Source organism: Mustelus asterias, chromosome 7 (genome assembly GCF_964213995.1).
Source record: "Mustelus asterias chromosome 7, sMusAst1.hap1.1, whole genome shotgun sequence".
Classification (NCBI taxonomy): Eukaryota; Metazoa; Chordata; class Chondrichthyes; order Carcharhiniformes; family Triakidae; genus Mustelus; species Mustelus asterias.
Window position 1 is genome coordinate 122,243,668 of NC_135807.1, and position 25,419 is coordinate 122,269,086.

General features: G+C 44.5%; 1 protein-coding gene across 1 annotated transcript in view; it reads right to left on the reverse strand.

Moving 5' to 3' along the window:
- The window catches only part of LOC144496167 (sorting nexin-31-like), a 110,211-nt gene extending 98,788 nt beyond the window's left edge, over window positions 1–11,423 (reverse strand). The window contains exons 1-2 of the mRNA XM_078217153.1: window positions 11,272–11,423; window positions 11,089–11,163 (exon numbers count right to left, since the gene is read on the reverse strand). Of these exons, the coding sequence (XP_078073279.1) occupies window positions 11,089–11,163; window positions 11,272–11,331 (135 nt within the window). The 5' untranslated portion in view covers window positions 11,332–11,423. The remainder of the gene's footprint in view (window positions 1–11,088; window positions 11,164–11,271) is intronic.
- Window positions 11,424–25,419: the final 13,996 nt, after the last annotated feature.

The window sequence follows — 25,419 nt, forward strand, 5'->3', positions numbered from 1 at the left end:
TGCCATCTCTCAGATTGGATGTTAAACCCTTTTGTTCCTCAGGCGGACATAAAAAGATGCATGGCACTTTTTCAAAGAAGGGTGGAAGAGTTCCCGGGGCAGCAGTGGTTCGCACTGTTGCCTCACAGCACCAGGGACCTGGGTTCGATTCCCGTGAGTCGCTGTTTGTGCGGACTCTGCATGTCCTTCCCGTATCTGCATGGGTTTCCTCCCACAGTCTGAAAGACGCGCTGGTTAGGTGCATTGGCCATGCTAAATTCTCCCTCAGTGTACCCAAACAGGTGCCGGAGTGTGGCCACTAGGGGATTTTCACAGTAACTTCATTGCAGTGTTAATGTAAGCCTACTTGTGACACTAATAAATAAACAAACAAACCCTGATGCCTTGGTCATTTATATCATTCAACCAACAAAATTAAACTGATCTGACCATTGTCTTAATGCTGATTGTGGGAGTTTCCTGTGTTCACATTGGTTGCAACATCTCCTACAACAGTGACTATACTTCAAAAGTAAAACATCTTGAGATGTCTTAAGGTTGCAAAAAGCGCTATAGAAAAAATATAGATGAACCCAACAGCCAAATATAACCTTGATGGGCTACCTGAATAGCTCTTGAGCATTATCAGACACGCAAAAATTACGGTTGTCCTCATCATTGAACTAACCTCAGCATGCACTTCCCCAAGAATTGCAAAACAAGGATAAAGAATCTAACTCTAAAACTACACACTTTCACTCTTCTATGTTGAATAAGGAGCAGACAGTTGGCTGGGTGCAAACAAGCACAGTGTGGTGAACCATCGTTGGTTCCCACCAGGTAGTACTGAGCCAGGGTCTGGCCAGTACTATGAGTCTGTATATATGTTACTGTTGGGGTTAGGGTTGGGCTGTTCTACATGTTACTGTTGGGGTTAGGGTTGGGCTGTTCTACCTGTAATATAGTTATTATGGTACATCCCAGTCGGGCTCCGCTTCCTGGGAGAGGTATAAAGGTCACTGCTCTGTCTGGGACCCCTCAGTCTGGGATCGTGTATTATATATGGTAGCTCTATTGTAGTAGTCAATAAAAGCCTTTATTTCCTCGAGCATCTCTAGCCTCGTGAGTTATATCGCGCATCAATTTTATTGACGACTAATTGAACTCTCGTCGTTGAAAAAAAAGAAAACGATAGAGAGAGCATGGAGCAAATGCTTAAACCCGAACGGCTTACGCTGGACCCACGTGCGGCGGGCGCCTCCAACACCTTCGACCACTGGTTGAAATGTTTTCAGGATTACCTCGAAGCCTCCGCAGCGGTCACCATAGACGACGACAGACTCCGGGTCCTCCACGCGAGGGTAAGCAACGCTGTATATTTAGCGATCCGTGCGGCCACCGACTACAAAGGGGCCCTCGAGCTTCTTAAGAAGCGCTACATTAAACCGCCAAACGAGATGCATGCTCGATATCTCTTAGCCACTCGACGATGGCAGCCCGGCGAAACGACGGAACAGTATGCGTGCGAGCTCCTACAGCTAGCCAGGGGCTGTAACTGCAAAGCAGTGTCGGCAGACCAGAACATGAACGACCTCACTCGAGATGCGTTTGTGGCGGGAATTGGATCGTCTTATATCCGACTTCGGCTGTTGGAGCAAGGTAATCTCGATCTCACTAAGTCTATAGAGCTAGCGGATACGCTAGAAACGGCCTCCAAAAGCCTAGCGATATATCCCGACGACCACGTGGAGACAGCGTGGCAGGGGCAGTCACAGACCCCACTTCATCCAGCGGGACCGAAAAGCGGCGTGATTGCGTTCCCACCCTCGGGCCTGACGACGGCAGCAGCTCCAGGCGTCCCGCGGTGTTACTTCTGTGGGGGAGTGAAGCACACTCGGCAGCGAAGTCCCGCTAAAGTGGTATTGTGCTCCGCCTGCGGCAAGAAGGGGCATTACTCGAAGGTATGTCGATCCAAATTTTCATCCAGGAACAGCAGTGTGGCGTGTGACTCCCCGGAGCCGGTTTCCTCGTCGTCGGCATCGTCAAGGGTTTCTTCCACGTGCGAGGCCAGGACGTGGCCATTCCAGACGACGGAGTCGCAAGAGACGCGCGACCACCAGGGGTCGCTGATTTTGGCGCCATCGCCCACGTGCGACCTATGGGAGCAGCCATTTTGGTCGGCACCGAACGCGAATGACCAGCAGGGGTCGCCATCATCCATCTCAGCTGCCTGCAGTGGCACTCACGAACCAACGGTGGCGTCGATCATCCTGGACCAGGCAAAGCCTCACAGACTCGACAAGTCCATGATGGACATACAGGTAAACAACCGCACGATTTATTGTCTGTTTCACAGCGGGAGCACGGAGAGCTTTATTCACCCAGACGCCGTGAAGCGGTGTGGCCTCCAGATCCAGCCTGTCAAGCAGACAATTTCGATGGCGTCAAGGTCCCGGTCTGTCACCGTGCTAGGGCAGCATCTGGACCATCACTTAACCCTTTTACTCCCGTGTACAGCTTGCCTGAGTCCAGGAGATGGTCGCCACTTCAAGGCGTGTCTGAGTTCAGCGGATTGTCACCACCTCGGGGTCTACCGGCCCGTGAAACATTGGAGGAGCCGTTGGACACCGCCTTGGGGAGAACGCCACCGCGGGTGCCTACACCGGTGTCATCGCCGGTGTTGAGGAGGTCACAACGACGGTGCGGTCCCCAAGACCGTCTGAACTTATAGACTGATGACCAATTGTTCTGTGTTTTTTTGTACCCCGCCGGCCTTTGTCTTCAAAGGAGGGGTGAATGTGGTGAACCATCGTTGGTTCCCACCAGGTAGTACTGAGCCAGGGTCTGGCCAGTACTATGAGTCTGTATATATGTTACTGTTGGGGTTAGGGTTGGGCTGTTCTACCTGTAATATAGTTATTATGGTACATCCCAGTCGGGCTCCGCCTCCTGGGAGAGGTATAAAGGTCACTGCTCTGTCTGGGACCCCTCAGTCTGGGATCGTGTATTATATATGGTAGCTCTATTGTAGTAGTCAATAAAAGCCTTTATTTCCTCGAGCATCTCTAGCCTCGTGAGTTATATCGCGCATCACACAGTAAGAGTTTTAACAACACCAGGTTAAAGTCCAACAGGTTTATTTGGTAGCAAATGGCATTTGCTACCAAATAAACCTGTTGGACTTTAACCTGGTGTTGTTAAAACTCTTACTGTGTTTACCCCAGTCCAACGCCGGCATCTCCACATGCAAACAAGCAAGCAGTTATGAATTCAAGCTGAAGAGAGAGAAATATAAAAATCACCCATCACAATTTAGGCCATATCTGTCTGACAGATTTAACTCTGAAGTATTTTTGCTTCAATTAGAAAAGTGAGTTTTATGGATTAGATATGCAAATTAAACAAATGAATATTAAATATAATTTAAAATAAGCATTTGCTAAATCAGGAGCATATCAATTTACAGCTCATCATCTACTCTGAGCTATCAGCACTGTGATATTCTGGTGATATGAAAACTTAGCAGGAACATCAAGCTACCTTATGACTCAGAGTTATGGCAGCAACAGCCAAGTGCTACAATTGATACAAAGGGAGGGAAAAAAATGTAACAACATCTCTGCAACTGATAGTTATCCTGCCACCTCTATTGGATATGTAGGAGGATAGGATTAGGTGTGACTGTGAGGCCTCCCTCTATAACATTCATGTCATCAGCTCAGGCATAGATAATGATAGGTTGGGTGTGAAGTATCCACGGCGTTGCAGTCTGGCGTGGAGTTAGAGCCTTCAAGAGAAGAGAAGTGGAGAGAAAATCTTTGACAGAAGGTTGGGGGAAAATAATTGCTCTTTCTCTCTGTAGACCCCATCATCTATGGAAATATACATCCAAGATAGGTTCTGTGTTAAATCACCTCAACTCAGCTAGAGCAACAGTCAGGGTACTACAATTGGCCTCAGTGAGCCTGACTGAGGTGTCGGTAAGAGAAAATGCAAGACATCAGTTAGGCTCCATTCTCCTGATCAATATTCACTGATTCCTGCTGAAAACACATACACTGCATGGACATCAAGTAAGGATGGGATCAGACTGTGATCCTATCTACGGTCATTGAACTATTAACATTCACTGTCTAGTTCAAAGGTTTACCAGACTAATACCAGAAATGTTCGGGTTGTCTTATGAGGAAAGGTTAGATTTGTATCCATTAGAAGAGTAAAAGGGGACTTTATCAAAACCTTTAAGATTCTGAGGGGTATTGACAGGGTAGATGTGGAGAGGATGTTTCTTCCTCGTCAGAGAATCTAGAACTAGGAGTCACTGTTTAAAAATAAGGAATCACTCACTTAAGATGGCGATGGAGGAGAAATTTTCTTTGAGGGTCATGAGTCTTTGGAACTCTTTCCCAGAAGGCACTGGAAGCAGAATCTTTGACTATTTTAAAGCCAAAACTAGATAGATTCTTGATTAACAAGGGAGTGAGAGGCAGGAATGTGAGGTTGTGGTTACAGCCAAATCAGCCATGATCTTATTGAATGGAGCAGCAAACTCGAGGGTCCAAGTGGCCCACTCCTGCTCCTAATCTGTATGTTCATACGAAGATCAGCAAATGACAAGCTGACCCATCAAGCCTGTCTCAATTGAAGACTAACCACTTGGGTAAGATGTCACGTCAACCTTGGAACTATACTCCAGCATAAACTATTGCCCTCAGGAGGAAGTGAACAAACTGATTAAAGAATACAATGCTGCCTTTGTTTAAATTCCGCTGTATGCTTAAAGGGAGTGTCACAGAAACACTCAATCTACATTCATGGATCTTCCCAAAACTATAAATACAAAATGTATTTCCTCGATATAAAGGTTCCCTTATGTTTATCATTTCAACCTCTAGCGATATATTAGAACAGTTGCAATTATCCGCCTTCTGGTGGCTTTTGTTAACGGATTGGCTCCAGTTTCCAAGGCTTCACCCGTTGAAAAGTATAACAGCAGAATCCTAAGGGAATGATCCATTTAACATAAATAAAATATTATTGGAAATCAGCATCGAAATTGCAGAGTCCTGGAATGTGCACCAGGTATTTTGAGCCTCGTAAGTCATCTTGTGTGTTGGGAAGAGGAAGATCAAAAAGCAAATTAAATAGCAACTAGCAAGTAGTTGCAGGCATTCAGACAACTGAAATGTTTACAACAGTAGAATTACACTTCCATTTTAGATCTCTTCATGTGCTGCATTCTGAGGAATCTTTATTACACAATCTGTATGTGTCTATGTTCGAACATTAAACAAATCCCTCTGGTGCACAAGTATTCACATTTTAATGAGGGACAATCCAGTCATTCAAGACAAAAATGCTTGTGCCTCATTTGTTTCCTCCCTCAGTCACCTCTGCAAAACAAAGCTCGTTGTTGTGTTGGGTCGTATCATCAAATAATACACAAAAAATCCCCCTTAATGACTCAGTAGAGATGGTAAATGGTTTCCCTCTTCCTGCAAACTTCACTCTTTTAAACACATATTTGGGATCAACATCTAATCACAACTTTGATTTACCTGCAACAAACAACCACCTGTGGTAAAATGTCCCAAGTTGCTTCACTGGAGCATTATCAAACAAACCTTGACATCAAGTCATAAAAAGGGGAGGCTAGGACAGATGCCCATAAACTCAGTCAAAGAACTAGATTTTTAAGCAATATATTTTTAAAAACAGCAAGAGAAAGAGAGAGGGCAACAGAGAGAGATCGGTTGGGGGCAGGGTGGGGGTAGGAGTGGAGAGAGAGAGAGAGAAAAAGAGATTCAGGGAGGGAATTCTAGAGCCTCTAATGGCCATCAATAGTGGAGCAATTAAAATCAGGGAAACGCAAGAGGCTGGAAACGGAGTGCAGATATCGTAGAAGATTCTAGAGCTGCAAAAGGTAATGGAGATTGGGAGGGGCAAGCCTTTGGAGGGATTGGACGCTTATAGCACACGAAGGAAGCCATTCCAATCGGTAAACCCATGTTCGATAACAAAAATTCATCCTTTCAACTTGGTGGGATATTTAAACTGCAAAACCAAAGCTGAAATTTTAAGTGAAAAATTTAAGTGAGTTTGTTGTACTCAAAAGTTTACATTAGTTGCTTTTTTCAAACTCCCCCTTTTATCTTCAAAGAATAGGCATGACAGCATGATACACTGTCTGCCATTGCACAAATGCATGGGACTTGCAAAATCTCTCTAACTGTCCCGGCTGGAGACAATACACATCTCTTTAACCTGTGCTTAACCCTCTCTCCACTCACATTGTCTGTACCTTTAAGACTTGATTACCTGTAAAGACTCGCATTCCAACCATTATTTTGTAAATTGAGTTTGTGTCTTTTTATGCCCTGTTTGTGAACTGAAATCCCACTCACTTGACGAAGGAGCAGCGAGTCCTTCGAAAACTAGTGGCTTTTGCTACCAAATAAACCTGTTGGACTTTAACCTGGTGTTGTGAGACTTCTTACTGGTTGCACAAATGAACAGCAGAATCTGCAACTCTCATTCCCAACATATGTCATTGCAATAGGACAACTGTGTGCCACTCATACAAGTGGCTTATGTCTGCAAATTAAGGGATTACCACTTGTTAAATCACTGTAACACTCCCAGTCAACAACATTTCAGGCACTTGCCACTCATCTCTTGTCACAATATAGGAATGCTCCTGGCACACTGATAGCTGCACACAAATCTAATCAGTTATGTGAGACGGCTTTCAAATTCAGAAATTCAAAGAAGTGTCGGCAAATTACTGGATACTTTGAATTCATAGAATTCTTACACTGCAGAAGGAGGCCATTGAGCCCATCAAGCCTGCACCAACAACTATCCCACCTGGGCCCAATTCCCGTAACCCCACATATTTACCCCACATATTTACCCAGTCCAAAGATGTGCGGGTTAGGTTGATTGGCCAGGTTAAAAATTGCCCCTTAGAGTCCTGAGATGCGTAGGTTAAGAGGGATTAGCAGGTAAATATGTGGGGGTAGGGCCTGGGTGGGATTGTGGTCGGTGCAGACTCGATGGGCCGAATGGCCTCCTTCTGCACTGTAGGGTTTCTATTCTATTCTAATCCCCCTGACACTTAAGGGGCAATTTCCCATGGCCAATCAACCTAACTCGTACACCTTTGGAGTGTGGGAGGAAACAGGAGCACCTGGAGGAGACACACAAGAACATGCAAACTCCACGCAGACAGTTACCTGCGGCCGGAATTGAACCCAGGTCTCTGGCACTGTGAGGCAGCAGCGCTAACCACTGTGCCACCATGCATACTGTTGAGGATTAAAGAGTACTTCTTTATAGTCATGTAGCAGGGTCATGTGAGACCTCAGGGGTAGTCGTCTCTGCCTTTTGAGAGTCACCTCAGGCCCAGGCAAGGGTCCCAAGCTTGGGGCTGCAGGCTGTGGCCAGTGGTAAAGCCAACAAATTTTCGGTGGTGATGGTGGAGGAGTTAGAACTTCCATGATGCAATTGGCAGAGGATCTTTCAGGAAGAGGATAGTGTTTTCTTTAAGCACACATGAGGAAGCCAACGGCAAACCATCTCATGTATTCTTTTCCCTAGTCATATAGCTCTTTGAAATTGAAAATAAGAGGCTCTCATCATCAACTGGAGAGGTGCAAGACTGTGGTGTGGAGAAACGAGAAGAAGCATCCTTAGACAGATCACTATTCTGTGTGTTATAGCAAACATTCATTTGCAGTTAAGGGGGTATTTACCACATTACTACACTACAGAATTTTACTATGAGCATTATATAAATGCAATTTTAAATTAAAATCGTTCTCTGCTTATTGCCAGAACAGTGGTGCAATATTGTCCTTAGTTCGTACACGTAACTGAAAATTCCTTGACTGATATAATGACATAAACAAACCACTCAGACCCTATTCATGCTCTCAAACTGGCTCACAAATTCTGTGCACAGAGTGCAAAATGCTGCCTGCGATCTCAGTTCAAAAATACGACTATCCAACAAATACATAGCTAATAATCATCCACCGAAACTCTGCTGAGGTTAATACCTTTCACCATGAATCAGTTAATCTGTACAGGATATCAGACAACTAGTCTGTCAACAGTCTTTATCATCAGTCACTTGCCTGTATGACGATGTTTCATTTATTTTTTTTACATGGCATTACCTGATAATCTAATCACTGATGCATCACAATAGTTTACAATTCTAATCCATAGCTCAGAATAACAAGGTAGCAATTTAAACCAGCATTCCTACTGTAATTATTTTTAAGAGTACATTATATTTGCTCCTTTCAGAGGGGTATTATCATATCAATAATGGCAATTTAGAGGCTGGTTCAATTCTGGAAAATTAAACTCAGCTCCTTTCCTACAGTGTTTGCTACGAAAGTGCCTTTTCTCTTGCAAAACCTTTTTTTTTTAAATATGGTAAATTAGTTTGTCCTCCCCTCCACCACAATAATAATTATTGCCTTTTTCACCATTCGAGCAAAACATACATTTTATAGCACCTTTAACAACTTCAGCACAATCTAAAGCAATTTACTATCAATTACATAGAGAAGATCAAGGGGGAAATGTAAGTAAAGGTATTCAACATCTGGAGAGTTTTGTTAGAGAAATTAAAGAGAATTAGTTTCCAGTGGTTAATAACCTGAGGGCAGATATTTGACACAACTGAGACAAGGTGAGTTTTTAAAATATATGCAGCAGGTTATGATGATCTAGAATACATCGCCTGAAAGGCTGATGGAAGCAAATTCAATGATAGCTTTCACTACAGAATTGGATAAATATTTGAAGGAGAAAAATCTGCAGGTTGAGAGTCATGGAGGATGACTAACTGGATAGCCCTTTCAATGAATGGGCACAGACACAATGGGCCAAATGACCTACTTCTGCGTGCATCATTCTATGAATCTAAGTACTTTTGAAACTGTTACTGTAGAAATGTGGGAAACAGTAGCCAATTTTGATTTGATTTATTACTGTCACGTATTGGTATACAGTGAAAAGTATTGTTTCTTGTGCACTATACAAAGCATAACATTCAGAGTATATAGAGGAGAAGGAAAGGAGAGGGTGCAGAATAATGTTAACAGTCATAGCTAGGGTGTAAAGAAAGATCAACTTAATATGAGCTAGGTCCGTTCAAAAGTCTGATGGCAGCCGGGAAGGAGCTGTTCTTGAGTTGGTTGGTACAAGATCTCAGACTTTTGTATCTTTTTCTCAACGAAAGAAAGTGGAAGAGAGAATTTCCGGGGTGCATGCGTGGGGTCCTTGATTATGCTGGCTGCTTTTCTGAGGCAGTGGGGTCCAGTAAACAGCAAAGGGTTAATTGACCAGATAATCTGTTCTAGTTATGTGCATTGAGATATAAATGTTGGCCAGAACACTGGAGAGAAGTCCCCTTCTCTGCTTCAAATGGTGCCCATTATATCTACCTCAGAAAACATTCCCTCAATACTACACTGAAACAGTATTCTGAGGGAGTTTGATAAGGTCGATGCCAGATAAAGGTGGTACAGCTGCAGAATAATGGATCACCAATGTAAGAGCGAGAAGAGGAAGATTTCTTCTCTCCAGAGGGTTTGTGATCCTTTCAAGTTTTCTGCCCAGCGAGTTGTGAAATTGGGTCACTGAATATATTCAAGCTTCAGATCAGCAGGTTCTTGAACTATAGGAAAACCAAGGGCAATGGGTAATAGACAGGAAAGTGGCAATTAGGCCAAGATCTGATTAGGCATGACCATATGAATATTTTTTCTAATAGCGGACAGATTAAGTCTAAAATTGATCTGATACAAATTGACGAAGTAAAGGACATTAGAATTGTTTTATCATTTGAAACAGAACTGAAATAACAATGCCATTTTGTACAAAGCAATATTCTTGATGATTCAATTGTTTTCAAACTCAGACATCAATGTGACATTTATAAACGCAATTAAGATAATTCTTAATCATCAGTGGTTAGCACAGTTGCCTCATAGCACCAGGGACCTGGGTATAATTCCGGCCTCAGGTGACTGCCTGTGGGGAGTTTGCATGTTCTTCCCATGACTGTATGGGTTTCCTCCCACACTCCAAAGGTGTGCAGGTTAGGTTGATTGGCCATGCTAAATTACCCCTTAGTATCAGGGGGGTTAGCAGGGTAAACACGTGGGGTTACAGGGATAGGACCTGGGTGGGATTGTGGTCGGTTCAGTGAATGGCCTCCTTCTGCACTGTAGCGATTCTACGATTAGAGGCAGTTTAAAAGAAAGGAAAACGGTGTGATTAGAATGTACCAATCACTCTGAAAGATGATATGGATGTGTCACAAACATCTGCCAAGACACAAGAGTAGCAAATCCATGGTAATGGATATTGGAGCTGGTATTCTGCACATGTAGAGCATAACGACTGTCATCAGGATCAGCCAGAAGAGTCACCCAGATTCAAAATATGAGCTCTCCACAGATGCTGTCAGACCTGCTGAAATTTTCCAGCATTTCCTGTTTTTGTTTCAGATTCCAGCATCCACAGTAATTAGTTTTCATCTTATTTTGTTGCTTCCTGTTATTGATGAATTAAATAAAGCTTTTGCCTGTTGTTATAGTAAATTGGCACTTTGATTATATACCAGTTTTGTAAAAATTCTTACATTGGATGGCAGAGAAAACGCAAGGGACGAGGTGACAGACTATATCTTACGAGCCAGGGCTAACTCTGAAAACTTAAGTTTTCTAATTTAATAGAGAAATGGATAAATGTTTTATGAAGACCAAGAACAATAAAAGGGTGGTCATGTGCTTTGTGCACTTGACAATATGATTATTATTCACCTTTAAGATTTTAATCTGTGTGAAAATGGTTTCAAAGCACTTTAGAATTCACAATTCTGGGGGTCAGACTATGACAAAATGGGTTACCTTTAAATCTTTACAAGTAGATGAAATGAAGTCAAATACCCATCATTAGGCCAGTTAGACATTAAGGTCCAATTTATTTTTAAGAGAAAAATGAATGGGTTTCAAAACCATCTTGCCCAGCATTTTGGGACCAACTAACTCAAATCTTTACTTCAGAGACACATTCATAATTCCTTACCTTTTCATTCCACCTGTGCAGCTGGCTGTACCTGAGTTTACAGAAGAGATATCCCTCTAGATAAATACCGTAAACCTGGGAGGGGAAAAACACAGACAAGCAGACGCCTTTAATGAATAAACATCAAAGTGAGAAATGAAACTGGAAAAGACTTTATCTTGTGAAACGAGAAGCCACATTTACCACATAGTTTGCTCCCAGAGAGTCCCTCACGCTCTCAGTCTGACCGATGGTAAACTGCATCTTGGCGCTGACCCCCACAGGAACTGAAGGACAATCCCAGAACAGACCTGGACTCAGTCACAATTCTACTTTGGGTGCGCTCCTTCCCGGCCTCCAGGGATCTGTGGGGCGGAAGATGAAACTCGTCGGGGGAATTTACCAGCGCCAATAAATACCTGAACTTCTTGAGATGCCATTGAGGCGACGGCTCCAGTTCCACCCATTGCAATTTACACCATGCGGCAGCCGTTTTCTTCCCGGAGGGTGAAAATGTTCAGGAACAAACACAGTCACATCGGCCCTCATTTACAAGTTAACTCGCTGCTGGCCAGGTGGGGGGAGGGCCACCTAATGCCCCCAGCATCTGAGAAGGAAACATACATAAAGAGACCGCCAACATAAATTAAACCTTACAAAAACACCCTTTTGTTTAGATGGACACAAATAATAAATTCCTGATTTAAATCAAAGCTGAATTCAGCCACATTTCCTACGAAGACTGGCGTTGTTAAAAGTTTAATTAGTCACAAGTAGGCTTACATCAACTCTGCAATGAAGTCACTGTGAAAATCCCCTAGTCGCCACATTCTGGCACCTGTTCATGTACACTGAGGGAGAATTTAGCACGGCCAATGCATCTTTCGGACTGCGGGAGGAAACCAGAGCACCCAGAGAAAACCCACATAGACACAGAGAGAACGTGCAGACTCCGCACAGACAGTGACCCAAGCCAGGAACCGAATCTGGGTCCCTGACGCTGTGAGGCAGTAGTGCTAACCATTGTGCCACCACCTTTGGGGTACACCAGACGTCCTAAAGGCTTTACAGCCAATGAAGTAAGTTAGAAGTGTAGTCACAGGTTGTATTGTGGGAAATTTTTGCACATCAACCTCTCACAAACAGCAATGTAATGATGACAGAATAAATATTGGTCACAACACCAGGGATAACCCCCCTGGTCTTCTTCGAACTGGTGTCACACGGTCTTTTACATCACCATAGAGGGTGGACTAGATCCTGGGTTCAATGTTTCCACCCCAAAGGCAGTGCCTCCAACAGTTCAGGACCTGGTATTGCCACCTGAGTGTCAGCCTTGATTTTTGTGCTGAGATGGTGCAGGACTTGATCCTTCGGCCTTCTGACTCAGAGGTAACTGAACCACGGCTAGTATTCCGGTCTGTACTTTCATTTTGGGGTCAGGACCCATTTGGGGGCATTTCTGGGTCCCCAACCCAGCTCCTGACAAACAACACAATTTTGATAGAGATGTCCAATCAGCGGTCAGAGGGCACTCCCGCCACCCAATTGAGCAGGCTCCTGTGCAGGAGGGCCAACAGGAGGTAGGCACTGCCACTGCAGGTAGGAAATAGAGGAAGATGGAGGCCCTCTCTGACACACTTTATCATTTTTCAAGACAGAAAGTGGTCCTAGCTGCATGACCCCCATTCTGGAGGGGGTGCGCCTCCACAGAGCACCCTTTGGCTGGAACCTTGGCTATCTCAGTGTGTCTGAGGGAGGGAGGGCTGTAAAATGATGTTGAAGATCTCTGTGATTGTTGCTGGGAGGCCTCCTCCGTACATCAGCCGCCACTGCAGGGACCCGCCAGTGACTGAAAAAAATCCAGTTGGCCTCAGAATATTGGCCCATATAAACCCTTTAGTTGCCTTAACAGACTACTTGCCGTTTTTGGCTGGGGTATCATCAACCCCTGCCCCTTGAGCCTGCCTTTATCAAGATGGTTGGAAGGGGGAACGCGCCCACAAACCAGCACACCGCTTTCTGATACCAATCTTTCAGCCCTGCCACTTCTGATCCTGCCTCCAATGCAATGAGAAAGTTAATGAGTTTTGATCATGGAAACAGGAGAAACCTGGGGAGTCAGTGATGAGGGGCAATCAATTTAAAATGTTAACCAAAAGTGTGAATGGGAAAAATTCTTTTTATACAAAAGGCTGTTGAAACACGGGATGCAATGCCACAGGCAGTATCTGAGGCAGAGACAGTGCACCTTTGAAGGGGGAAATTAGATAGATACTTAAAATAGTGAAAGTTTAAGGGCAGCAGGAATATAGCCTGGTGGTGGAATTAGTTTTGGATTGCTCCAGCAAAGAATCAGCACAGAGACAATTGGGCTGAATGGCCTCAGTCTGCACTGTAAACCGCTGTGGACAAAAAAAAGGCAACTACCATCTTATATCATTAGGTAGCAAGATAATGGAATTGATTACCTGGTGAAAAGGTGTCTCATACCTATCTGAAAATAGTCTGGTAGGTATCAGGTATCAGACACCTTGGTTCAGAATGGCTGAAGGAGTCTTGCCTGAGTACTGGAGAAGTGACATTCCAAGTGGATGTTGAAAAGTCTTATGGTTGAATACGGAATCTTCTAAAAAAAACTTCAGTAAACACTTGCACATGAAGATACTTCATAAGCCTAAGACTGTGGACATGCTGAGCAAACTTGAAATTGATTAAAATATTTACCATGCATTACCAAATAGAGTCCTGAATGACAGACTGGTAAGGTGTGCTGCATAATGTGCTGGGAATCAATGTTGGGATCACCATTGTTTCTGGTCTACATAAAAAATCTGGATTCAGAAATGCAAAGCTAGTTGGCACATTTAGATTGATATTAAATGTGGAGAGGCCATAGAGTCCAACCGCAGCTTAAAACAACAGCAGAACCTAGACAGTGAGCAGCCCACAACAGGTGAAGTTCACTACAATCAAGGGTGGCACGGTGGCACAGTGATTAGCACTGCTGCCTCCGAGCACCAAGGACCCAGGTTCGATTCTCGGCTTGGATCTCTGTCCGTCAAGAGTCTGCACGTTCTCCCCATGTCTGCGTGTCTTTCCTCCGGGTGCTCCAGTTTCCTCCCACAGTCTGAAAGATGCTGGTAAGGTGCATTGGCCATGCTAAATTCTACCTCAGTGTACCTGAACAGGCGCCAGAGTGTGGCAACTAGGGGATTTTCACAGTAACTTCATTGCAGTGTTAGTGTAAGCCGACTTGTGATTAATAAATAAACTTTAATTAAATGCAAAATCTTATATATAGGAAGAAGAAATGGAAACATTATGAATCAGCGATGTCAAACCATCGAGGCAAGAAACTGAGGCACATCATAGGAACAGGAGTAGGCCAGTTAGCCCCTTGAGCCTTTTAATTTGATCACTGATTCTCTGCATCTTAACCACAACTAACCTCCTTAGTTTTCTAACCCTTACTAACCTTGTCTAATAATTTTATCAATCTCAGTTTTATGATTGTTAATTGACTTTGCCTCAAAGCTTTGAGGGGAAGGATTGCTACTGTGTCAAGAAGAAGTTAATGATAAACTCGACAATCACCAGGCAGGAGTGTTCCCTTCCAGTCGGGGAACACTTCAGCAGTCACGGGCTTTCAGCCTCTGATCTTCGGGTAAGCGTTCTCCAAGGCGGCCTTCACGACACACGACAACGCAGAATTGCTGAGCAGAAATTGATAGCCAAGTTCCGCACACATGAGGACGGCCTCAACCGGGATCTTGGGTTCATGTCACACTATCTGTAACCCCCACAACTTGCCTGGGCTTGCAAAATCTCACTAACTGTCCTGGCTGGAGACAATACACATCTCTTTAACTTGTGCTTGGCCCTCTCTCCACTCACATTGTCTGTACTTTTAAGACTTGATTACCTGTAAAGACTCGCATTCCAACTGTTATCTTGTAAATTGAGTTTGTGTCTGTAGATGCCCTGTTTGTGAACACAAGTCCTCACTCACCTGATGAAGGAGCTACACTCCGAAAGCTTGTGCTGCCAAATAAACCTGTTGGACTCTAATGTTGTATTGTGAGACTTCTTACAATGATAAACTCAACAGTGACCATGACCACTCATCTCAGAATAACAACTAAGAAAGCAAAATGGAATGCTGAAATGCTACAAAAGCATGCTGGAAAGCTACTGGAATGCTACTGTGCATGCTGGAAAGCTGAAATAAAAATGGAAATGCCAAAAATACTCACGAGGTCTTTCAGCATCTGTGGAGAGGGAAACAGAATTAATGTTTCAGGTTCATAACCTTTCGTCAGAACTGGAGAAACAGATGTACCAGGTTGTAAGCAAGTACAGAGGACAGGGAAGGAGGGGAAGGTAGAACTGGTAGTTGAAGGAACAAAAGGGAAATGATATGTTAGGGTGGACGGCAGGAATAATTAAATGATAAAAGGGTTGATGGTGCAAGGCAATATCAGATTGTAATGTGACCAGTAAAGAAACAAAAACCTTTTTAAAAATTCATTTGTGGGATGTGGGCATCGTTGGACAGACCAGCAGGGGATTTTCGCAGTAACGTAATTGCAGTGTTAATGTAAGCTACTTGTGACACTAATAAATAAACTTTAAACCCATTTACTGCCCATTCCTATATGCCCTTGAGAAGTTGGTGGTGAGCTGCCTCCTGGAATCACTGCAATCCCTGCGGTGTAGATACACCCACAGAGCTTTGACCAGCGACAGAGAAGGAACAGCGATGTATTTCCAAGTCAGGATGGTGTGCGTCTTGGGGGTGAACCGTCAGGTGGTGGTTTTCCCAGTTATCTGCTGCCCTTGTACTTCTGGACGGTAGTGGTCCTGGGTTTGGAAGGTGCTGCTTAAGGAGACTTGGTGAATTCCTGTAGTCGTAGATGGTACTCATGGCTGCCATGGTCCATCAGTGGTGCTGGGAGTGAATGTTTGTGGAAGGGGAAGCAATCAAGCAGGTAGTTTTGTCCTAAATGGTGTTGAGCTTCTTGAGTGTTGTTGAAGCTACTCATCCAGGCAAGTGGAGAATATTTCACCTTGTGCCTTATAGACGGTGGACGGGTTTTGGGGAGTCAGGAAGTGCGTTACTCACTGCAGGATTCCTAGCCTCTGACCTGCTCTTGTAGCCACAGTATTTATATGGCTAGTCCAGTTTAGTTTCTGGTCAATGGTAACCCTCAGAATGTTGATATTGGGGGAATTCAGCCAATTAAATGTCAAAGGGTGATGGTTATATTCTCCATTGTTGGAGATGGTCATTGCCTGGCAATTGTGTGGCGCAAATGTTACTTGCCACTTGTCACTCCAAGCCTGGATATTGTCCAGGTCTTGCTGCATTTGGGCATGGATTACTTCTGTATCTGAGGAGTCCTGGATAGTGCAGAACATTGTGCAATTATCTGTGAACATCTCCACTTCTCACCTTATGATGGAATGAAGGTCATTGATGAAGCAGCTGGAGATTGCTGGGCTTAGGACAGTACTCTGAGGAACTCCTACAGTGATGTCCCAGAGCTGAGATGATTGACCACCACAACCATCTTTCTTTGTGCCTGGTATGACTCTAACCGGTGGAGAGATTTCCCCTTGATTCCCGTTGATTCCAGTTTTGCTAGGGCTCCTTGATGCATCACTTCGTTAAATGCTGCCTTGATGTCAAGGGAAGTCACTCTCACCTCACCTCTGGAATTCAGCTTTTTCGTCCATGTTTGAACCAAGGCTGTAATGAGGTCAAGAGCTGAGTGACCCTGGTGGAACACAAACTGATCAGGTTATTGATGAGTAAATGCTGCTTGATAGTTGGATTTGTCCTGTTTCTTGTGTACAGGGCATATCTGGGCAATTTTCCACATTGCCGGGTAGATGCCAGTGTTGCAGCTGCACTGGAACAACTTGCTCGGGGTGCAGCATGTTCTGGAGCACAAGTCTTCAGGACCATTGCCGCAATATTGTCAGAGCCTCTAGCCTTTGCAGTATCCAGTGCCTTCAAACATTTCTTGATATTGCGTGGAGTGAATCGAATTGGCTGAAGACTGACATCTGTGGTGTTGGGGACCTCTGGAGGAGGCTGAGATGGACCATCCATTCGACACCTCTGGCTGAAGATTGTTGTGAATACTTCAGCCTTACCTTTTGCACTGATGTGCTGGACTCTCCAGTTATTCAGGATAGGGATATTTGGAACCTTCTCCTCCAGTGAGTTGTTTAATTGTCCACCACTATCCATGACTGGATGTGGCAGGACTGCAGAGCTTATGTCTGATCTGTCTGTTGTGGAATTGGCTAGCTCTGTTTATTACTTGCAGCTTATGCTGTTTGGCATGCAAGTAGTCCTATGTTGTAGCTTCCCAGGTTGACATCTAATTTTTAGGTATGCCTGGTGTTGCTCTTGGCATGCTTCTGGTCGTGATAGAGTTGGGGGTATGCCGGGCCATGAGGTTACAGATTGTGGTCGAGTACAATTCTGCTGCTGCTGATGGATGCCCAGAGTTGAATTGCTAGCTCTATTCGAGATCAGTGGTAGTGCCACACATGATGGAGGGTATCCTCAATGTGAAGATGGGACTTTGTCTCCAAAGGGACTGTGTGATAGTCACTCCAACCAATACTGTGATGGACAGTTGCATCTGTGGCGGGGAAGTTGGTGAGGATGTCAAATATGTTTTCCCTCTCGTTGATTCCCTCGCCATCTACCGCAGGCCCAGTCTAGCAGCTATGTCGTTTAGGACCTGGCCAGCTGAGCCTGTGGTGGTGCTACTGAGCCACTCTTCATAATGGACATTGATATACCCCACCCAGAGTACATTGTGCACCTTTGCCACCCTCAGTCCTTTATGTAGTGTTCAACATGGACGAGTACTGATTCACCAGTTTGGGGGGTGGGGGGAGTATGTGGTAACCAGCAGAAGGTTTTCTTGCCCATGTTTGACGTGGCACCACGTGTGACAATATTGTGCCTTTAAGAAATGTACTTGTGTCATACTTTTTGTGCGAGATATTTTTGGCAGTCTGTTCTATTCAACAGGTCTGTAGCTGACAGCCCACGTTGATACTGTAGAAGCATAATTGATCTTCATTACTAAACTGTTTGTTTTAATCTGGACTAATGCAGTTCTATTATCTTAGTGTTTTCCCCTGGGGTTTTTCAGAGTGGGGTTTGATGAGGTTGATTGACATGAAAATCATGTAACGGGGCAGGGCTAGACCCACAAGCTAAAGTGCTGCTTGGGATGTTTAGAGAGAAGAAGCTCTCTGTGTGTCTTTGTTCCTGTCTGGGGATAGGAGATTGGGACCTACCAGAAAATAGGTCTCTTTCTCTGAAGTTCTACTGTTTGAAGATTGATCTTTCTCCGGAGGCTGCTGTATGGGAGTCAGAAGACAGGTGTCTTTCTGTACCTCTGTCCAGAGTGGTTTAAAGGCTGGAAACCTCGTCTCCACATGAACCTACTTTTTCTGCTGATTCTGAAGAAGGATGTATGTATATGGGGATATTGCTTAAATTGGAATTATAGAGAAATGTTGAGGACTCCCAGGGCAACTCCTTCCTGACTGTATAGCACTGTGCCACCTCTGCTGGGTCTGTCCGACAGGGCACACCCAGGAATGGTGATGGTTGTACCTGGGACATTATCTGTAAGATATGATTCTGTGCATATGTCTACGTCAGGCTGTTGCTTGACTGGTCTGCCCCCAATTTTGGCACCAGATATTAATAAGGAAGACACTGCAGGATCAACAGGTTGCCATTATCGTTTCCAGTATCTAGGTCGATGCCGGGTGGTCTGTCTGGTTTCATTCTTTTTTTGTTGTCCTTCTGGTAATCAGATACAACAGAGTGGCTTGCTAGGCCATTTCAGAGGGCATTTAAGAGTCAACCACATTGCTGTGGGTCTGGAGTCACATGTAGGATAGACCAGGTAAGGGTGGCTGATGTCCTTCCTGAAAGGACCATCTAGTGTACCAGATGAGCTCGATGTTGAGAGGAAGTGTAAATGGCAAACAGAGAATTATCACCAACATCTGTTATCTGAAAATTTGGAGGGGGGATTGGGGGGGGGGGGGGGGGGGGCGGAGTACAGAGGTGGATAGGCAGAGGTTATGGTCTGAAATTGTTGAACTCGGTATTGACTCCTAATTGAAAGATGACATGCTGTTCCTCAAGCTTACACTGAGCTTCATTGGTATGGTGTAGGGGAACAACGAGAGAAAGATCAGAGTGGGAGTAGGACAGAAAATTACAATGACAGATGACCAGAAGCTTCAGGTCACCTTTGCAGGCTGAACAAAGGTGTTCCATAAAGCGGTCACTCAGTCTGCCTTTGATCTCCCCAGTGTTAAGGGAACCACTTTCTGAGAAGTGACTGCAGATTGCTAAATTGAAAGAAGCACAGGCCAATCACTGTTTCTTCCTGGAAGGAGTCTTTGGGCCTTGGGTAGTGAGAAAAGACAAAGTGAATGGGAAGGGGTTGCATCTCTTGCAACTGCAGCGAAAGGTATTGTGGGAGTGGGGGTTAGGGACCAAGAGTGGAGCGGGGTGGGGGGACGGTGGGCGTAAGTTGCTATGGGAATAGGGGTTGCGGGGGAGGCAGGGAGTGGATGGGGGAAGGTGTTGTGGAGAACATAAGAACTAGGAGCAGGAGTAGGCCATCAGGCCACTCGGGCCTGCTCCGCCATTCAATAAGATCGTGGCTGATCTTTTTGTGGACTCAGCTCCACTTACCCGCCCGTTCACCATAGCCTTTAATTCCTTTACTGTCCAAATATTTATCTACCCTTGCCTTAAAAACATTCAATGAGGTAGTCTCAACTGCTTCACTGGGCAGGGAATTCCACAGATTCACAACCCTTTGGGTGAAGAAGTTCCTCCTCAACTCAGTCCTAAATCGGCTTCCCCTTATTTTGAGGTTATGCCCTCTAGAGTTTTTTTCATCCACCAGTGGAAAAAACTTCCCTGTTTCTATCTTATCTATTCCGTTCATAACCTTATACATTTCTATAAAATCTTCCCTCATTTTTCTGAATTCCAATCAGTATAGCCCCAGTCCACTCAGTCTCTCCTCATAAGCCAACACTCTCAACTGCGGAATCAACCTAGTGAATCTCCTCTGCACACCCTCCAGTGCCAGTATATCCTTTCTCAAGTAAGGAGACCATAACTGTACACAGTACTCCAGGTGTGGCCTCACCAGCACCTTACACAGCTGCAACATAACCTCGCTGTTTTTAAACTCCATCCCTTTAACAGTGAAGGACAAAATTCCATTTGCCGTCTTAATTACCTGCTGCACCTGCAAACCAACTCCTTGAGATTCCTGCACAAGGACACCCAGGTCCCTCTGCACAGCAGCATGCTGCAATTTTTTACCATTTAAACAATAGTCAATTTTGCTGTTATTCCTACCAAAATGGATGACCTTACATTTACCAGCATTGTACTCCATCTGCCAGACTCTTGCCCACTCAGTTAGACTATCTATATCCCTTTGCAGACTTTCAGCGTCCTCTGCACATTTTGCTCTGCCACTCATCTTAGTGTCATCTGCGAATTTTGACACACTACACTTGGTCCCCAACTCCAAATCATCTATGTAAATCGTAAACAACTGCGGTCCCAACACTGATCCCTGAGGCACACCACTAGTCACTGATCGCCAACCAGAAAAACACCCATTTACCCCCACTCTTTGCTTTCTGTTAGTTAACCAATCCTCTATCCATGCTAATACATTACCCATAACACCGTGCACCTTTATCTTATGTAGCAGTCTTTGATGCGGCACCTTGTCAAATGCCTTCTGGAAATCCAGATACACCAAATCCACCGGTTCCCCATTGTCCACAGTGCATGTAATGTTCTCAAAGAATCCCACTAAATTAGTCAAACATGACCTGTCCTTCATGAACCCATGCTGCGTCTTACCAATGGGATAATTTATATCCAGATGTCTCGCTATTTCTTCCTTGATGATAGATTCAAGAATTTTCCCTACTAAAGAAGTTAAGCTAACCGGCCTATAGTTATCTGCCTTTTGTCTACCTCCTTTTTTAAACAGTGGCGTCACATTTGCAAACAGTAGCGTCACATTTGCGGGGCAGGTGAGGTTGTGAATGTGCAGGGGGAGTGAGCGTGCAGGTAGGGTCGGGGGGGAGATGCTTTCGGAGTGGAGGCAGGGTGGGGATGGATAGTCCTATGGGTGAAAGAGGAGTGGACCAGATTGTTACAAAGGGGACAAGCCCTTCTGAATTCTGAAAGTGGAGGGAGAGGAAGAAGTGGTGGTGACATCATGTTGGAGGTGGGGGAAATGGCAGAGGATGATGCATTGAATATGGAAGTTGATGGGGTGGAGGTTCAGGACAAGGGGAACTCTGGAAGTGGTGGAGGAGAGAGAGAAGAACTGCAAAAAAAAGGGATGAATGGTAGAGGACCATGTCAACAACAGTTGGATAAATCTTCTGTTAAAAGGGAGACATCTCAGAAGCACTGGTGTGGAATGTGGCATCAGAACAGATGCAATGGAGACAGAGACACTGGGTGAATTGAATTTAGTACTTTAGGAAGCATGGCGTGGGAAATTGTAGTTTAGCTGTGGGAGTCAGTGAGTTTACAGTGGATATCTGACAATAGCCTGTTCCCAGAAATGGAGACAGAGGAGATAAGGAAGGGAAGGGAAGAGTTGGAAATTGACAAACTGAAGGTAAGGGAAATGTGAAAATTGGAAGCACATCTGATGAATTTTTCTTGTTCAGGATGGGAACAGGAGCTCATCCAGGCACTGGAAAAAAGAGGCGAGGGAGGGGACCTGAGTCAGACAAGAACAAACAATATTCCACATTTCATACAAAAAGGCAGGCATAGCTAGATACCATACAGGTTCCTGTTGCACCACCTCTTATTTAAAGGAATTGAGTGGAATTAAAGGAGAGGTTGTCCACTGTGAGAATAAATTCAGGCAGGCGGTGGTTGATGTGGTCTGGTTGGGCCTCCATTCAAAGAACAAGTGAAGATCCCTTTCTGACAATCCTAGCTCAAGATGTAGTGGATTGGAAGTTATTTGCCAAAAATAAAGAGTTAGTATAAAGAAACTAGAAACCAGCAGAGGACAAAGAGTCACGAAGCTCAGAGGTGATTAGATAAGGGAAGAAAAATAGAGTTGAGGTTGGTAGACATCAGGTTTGTGGGCTGAAATGATAGGTCTACCTGGAATGCCTGTTTTTCTTTGGACCTTAAGAAGGTGGTAGAAGTGAACTGTGAGGGCTCGGGATCTAAGATGTTGGGCGCTCCTGGAGGAATATCTCAAGAGGTCATTGAAAATTATGACTTGAGTTTTAAATTTAAGTTTAAGTTTATTTATTAGTGTCACAAGTAGGCTTACATTAACACTGCAATGAAGTTACTGTGAAAATCCTCTAGTGGCTTGATGTTCAGTGGTGGGGTCATGGTACAAAGTGAGGTAGAAGGAGGCATTGAAGAGTTGTAGTCAGCCTTTGTTAGGGAGAGATCAGACTGCCAGACAACAGCAGCACCAGGTGTTTGATGACAATATTAGAGTTGGACCTGGAAGAATAAGATCTTCAAGTTTAGATGGAAATAAGGAGCAAATGAGGGGGGGCAGAGAAACTGAGAACCATTCTCAATGAAAAGATTTAAAGAGGATAAGAGGTTGTAGGGAGGGGCGCAGGTGGAGCGAGAATTCTGAAGGTAGGAGAAAAAGTCCGCTATGCCCTGGAGGACTCTTGTTTAAAGAAGAGGGCACAGAGACAAAGGAGATGGAAGCAGGGCTCAGTGTCACGCTGAGCCCAGAATTAATTGATGTGGGTGCATCAGGGAGTGAACCATAAGGGCAAGTCGCAGACTAAACTATAAACCTGGGGATATTTGGCTGAAGTTGAACTGCATCTTGAATACTCTGTTCAGTTCAGTTAACTGGGAAACAAAGGAAATATCCAGACTCTGGAAGTTGAGGAGGACCACCAGACTAAGTCCTACTGTAAGGGGACTGAGGTGTGAGGAAAGGTTAGAAAAATGCTGCAATAAAAACAAAAATGTTGGAAATACTCAACAGGACTGGCAGCAACTGTGGGGAGAAAAACAGGGAATCGGAGAGGGCGAGGGGAGGACCTTGGAACGGTCCGTTGACCTCAGGTGGGATTTTACGGTTTTGGGAAAAGCGAGGCCATAAAATCCCACCCAATGTTTCAGATGGTGACCTTGCATCAGAATTCCACCATTCAACTACCTCAGCAGCAAAACACTGAACTCTTTTGCTTTGAAAGGAGGCAAATGGAAGGGGACCATTCTAGAGAAGGTAAAGGATTTTGTTTATATAGCTGCTTTCATAACCTGAAGACATCCCAAAGTATTTGACAGCCAATGAAGTTTGGAATTGTAGTCACACTTGTAGTGCTGGGAAATGCTGCAGGAAATTTGCAAACTGCAGGATTCTATGTATAGCCATGAGATGTATGACTAGTTAATCTGTTTTAGTGACATTGGTTGGGGAATGAATATTGATGTGGAGATGCCGTTGTTGGACTGGGGTAAGCACAGTAAGAAGTCTCACTAACTGTGCTGGCTGGAGACAATTCGCACCTCTTTAACCTGTGCTTAACCCTCTCTCCACTTACATTGTCTGTACTTGTAAAGACTTGATTACCTGTAAAGACTCGCATTCCAACCATTATCTTATAAATAGAGTCTGTGTCCATGTTTGTGAACACATCTCTTCACTCACCTGAAGAAGGAGCAACACTCCGAAAGCTGAAGAACATAAGAACATAAGAACTAGGAGCAGGAGTAGGCCATCTGGCCACTCGAGCCTGCTCTGCCATTCAATAAGATCACGGCTGATCTTTTTGTGGATTCAGCTCCACTTACCCGCCCACTCACCATAACCCTTAATTCCTCTACTGTTCAAAAATGTATCTATCCTTGCCTTAAAAACATTCAGTGAGGAAGCCTCAACTGTTTCACTGGGCAGGGAATTCCAAAGATTCACAACCCTTTGTGTGAAGAAGTTCCTCCTCAACTCAGTCCTAAATCTGCTTCCCCTTATTTTGAGGCCATGCCCCCTAGTTCTAGTTTCACCCGCCAGTGGAAACAACTTCCCTGCTTCTATCTTATCTATTCCGTTCATAATCTTATATGTTTCTATAAGATCTCCCCTCATTCTTCTGAATTCCAATCAGTATAGCCCCAGTCTACTCAGTCTCTCCTCATAAGCCAACCCTCTCAACTCCGGAATCAACCTAGTGAATCTCCTCTGCACCCCTCCAGTGCCAGTATATCCTTTCTCAAGTAACTGTACACAGTACTCCAGGTGTGGCCTCACCAGCACCTTACACAGCTGCAACATAACCTCGCTGTTTTTAAACTCCATCCCTCTAGCAATGAAGGACAAAATTCCATTTGCCTTCTTAATTACTTGCTGCACCTGCAAACCAACTCCTTGAGATTCCTGCACAAGGACACCCAGGTCCCTCTGCACAGCAGCATGCTGCAATTTTTTGCCATTTAAATAATAGTCTATTTTACTGTTATTCCTACCAAAATGGATGACCTCACATTTACCAACACTGTACTCCATCTGCCAGACCCTCGCCCACTCACTTAGACTATCTATAATCCCTTTGCAGACTTTCAGCGTCCTCTGCAGACTTTGCTCTGCCACCCATCTTAGTGTCTTCTGCGAATTTTGACACACTACGCTTGGTCCCCAACTCCAAATCATCTATGTAAATCGTAAACAATTGCGGTCCCAACACTGATCCCTGAGGCACACCACTAGTCACTGATCGCCAAGCAGAAGAACACCCATTTACCCCCACTCTTTGCTTTCTGTTAGTTAACCAATCCTCTATCCATGCTCATACAGTACCTGTAACACCGTGCACCTTTATCTTATGTAGCAGTCTTTGGTAGCTTGTGCTACCAAATAAACCAGTTGGATTTTAACCTGGTATTGTGAGACTTCTTACTGTGAATAAATATTGGCCAGAAGGTCAGAGGAACATGCTTGTTTTGAATAGTCCCTTGGGATAGAGTCATACAGCACAGAAGAGGTCCTTCAGGCCATCAAGTCTGCATCAACAAAACCACATTAAATCTACACTACTTGCACTTGGCCCACAGCCTTGAATGTTATAACTTTTGAGTGCTCATCCACATATCTGAATTGGTTTGATTTATTATTGGTACATGTATTGGTATACAGTAAAAAATATTGTTTCTTGACAAGGTCCTTCATGGGAGGTTAGTTAGGAAGGTTCAGTCGCTGGGTATACATGGGGAGGTAGTAAATTGGATAAGACACTGGCTCAATG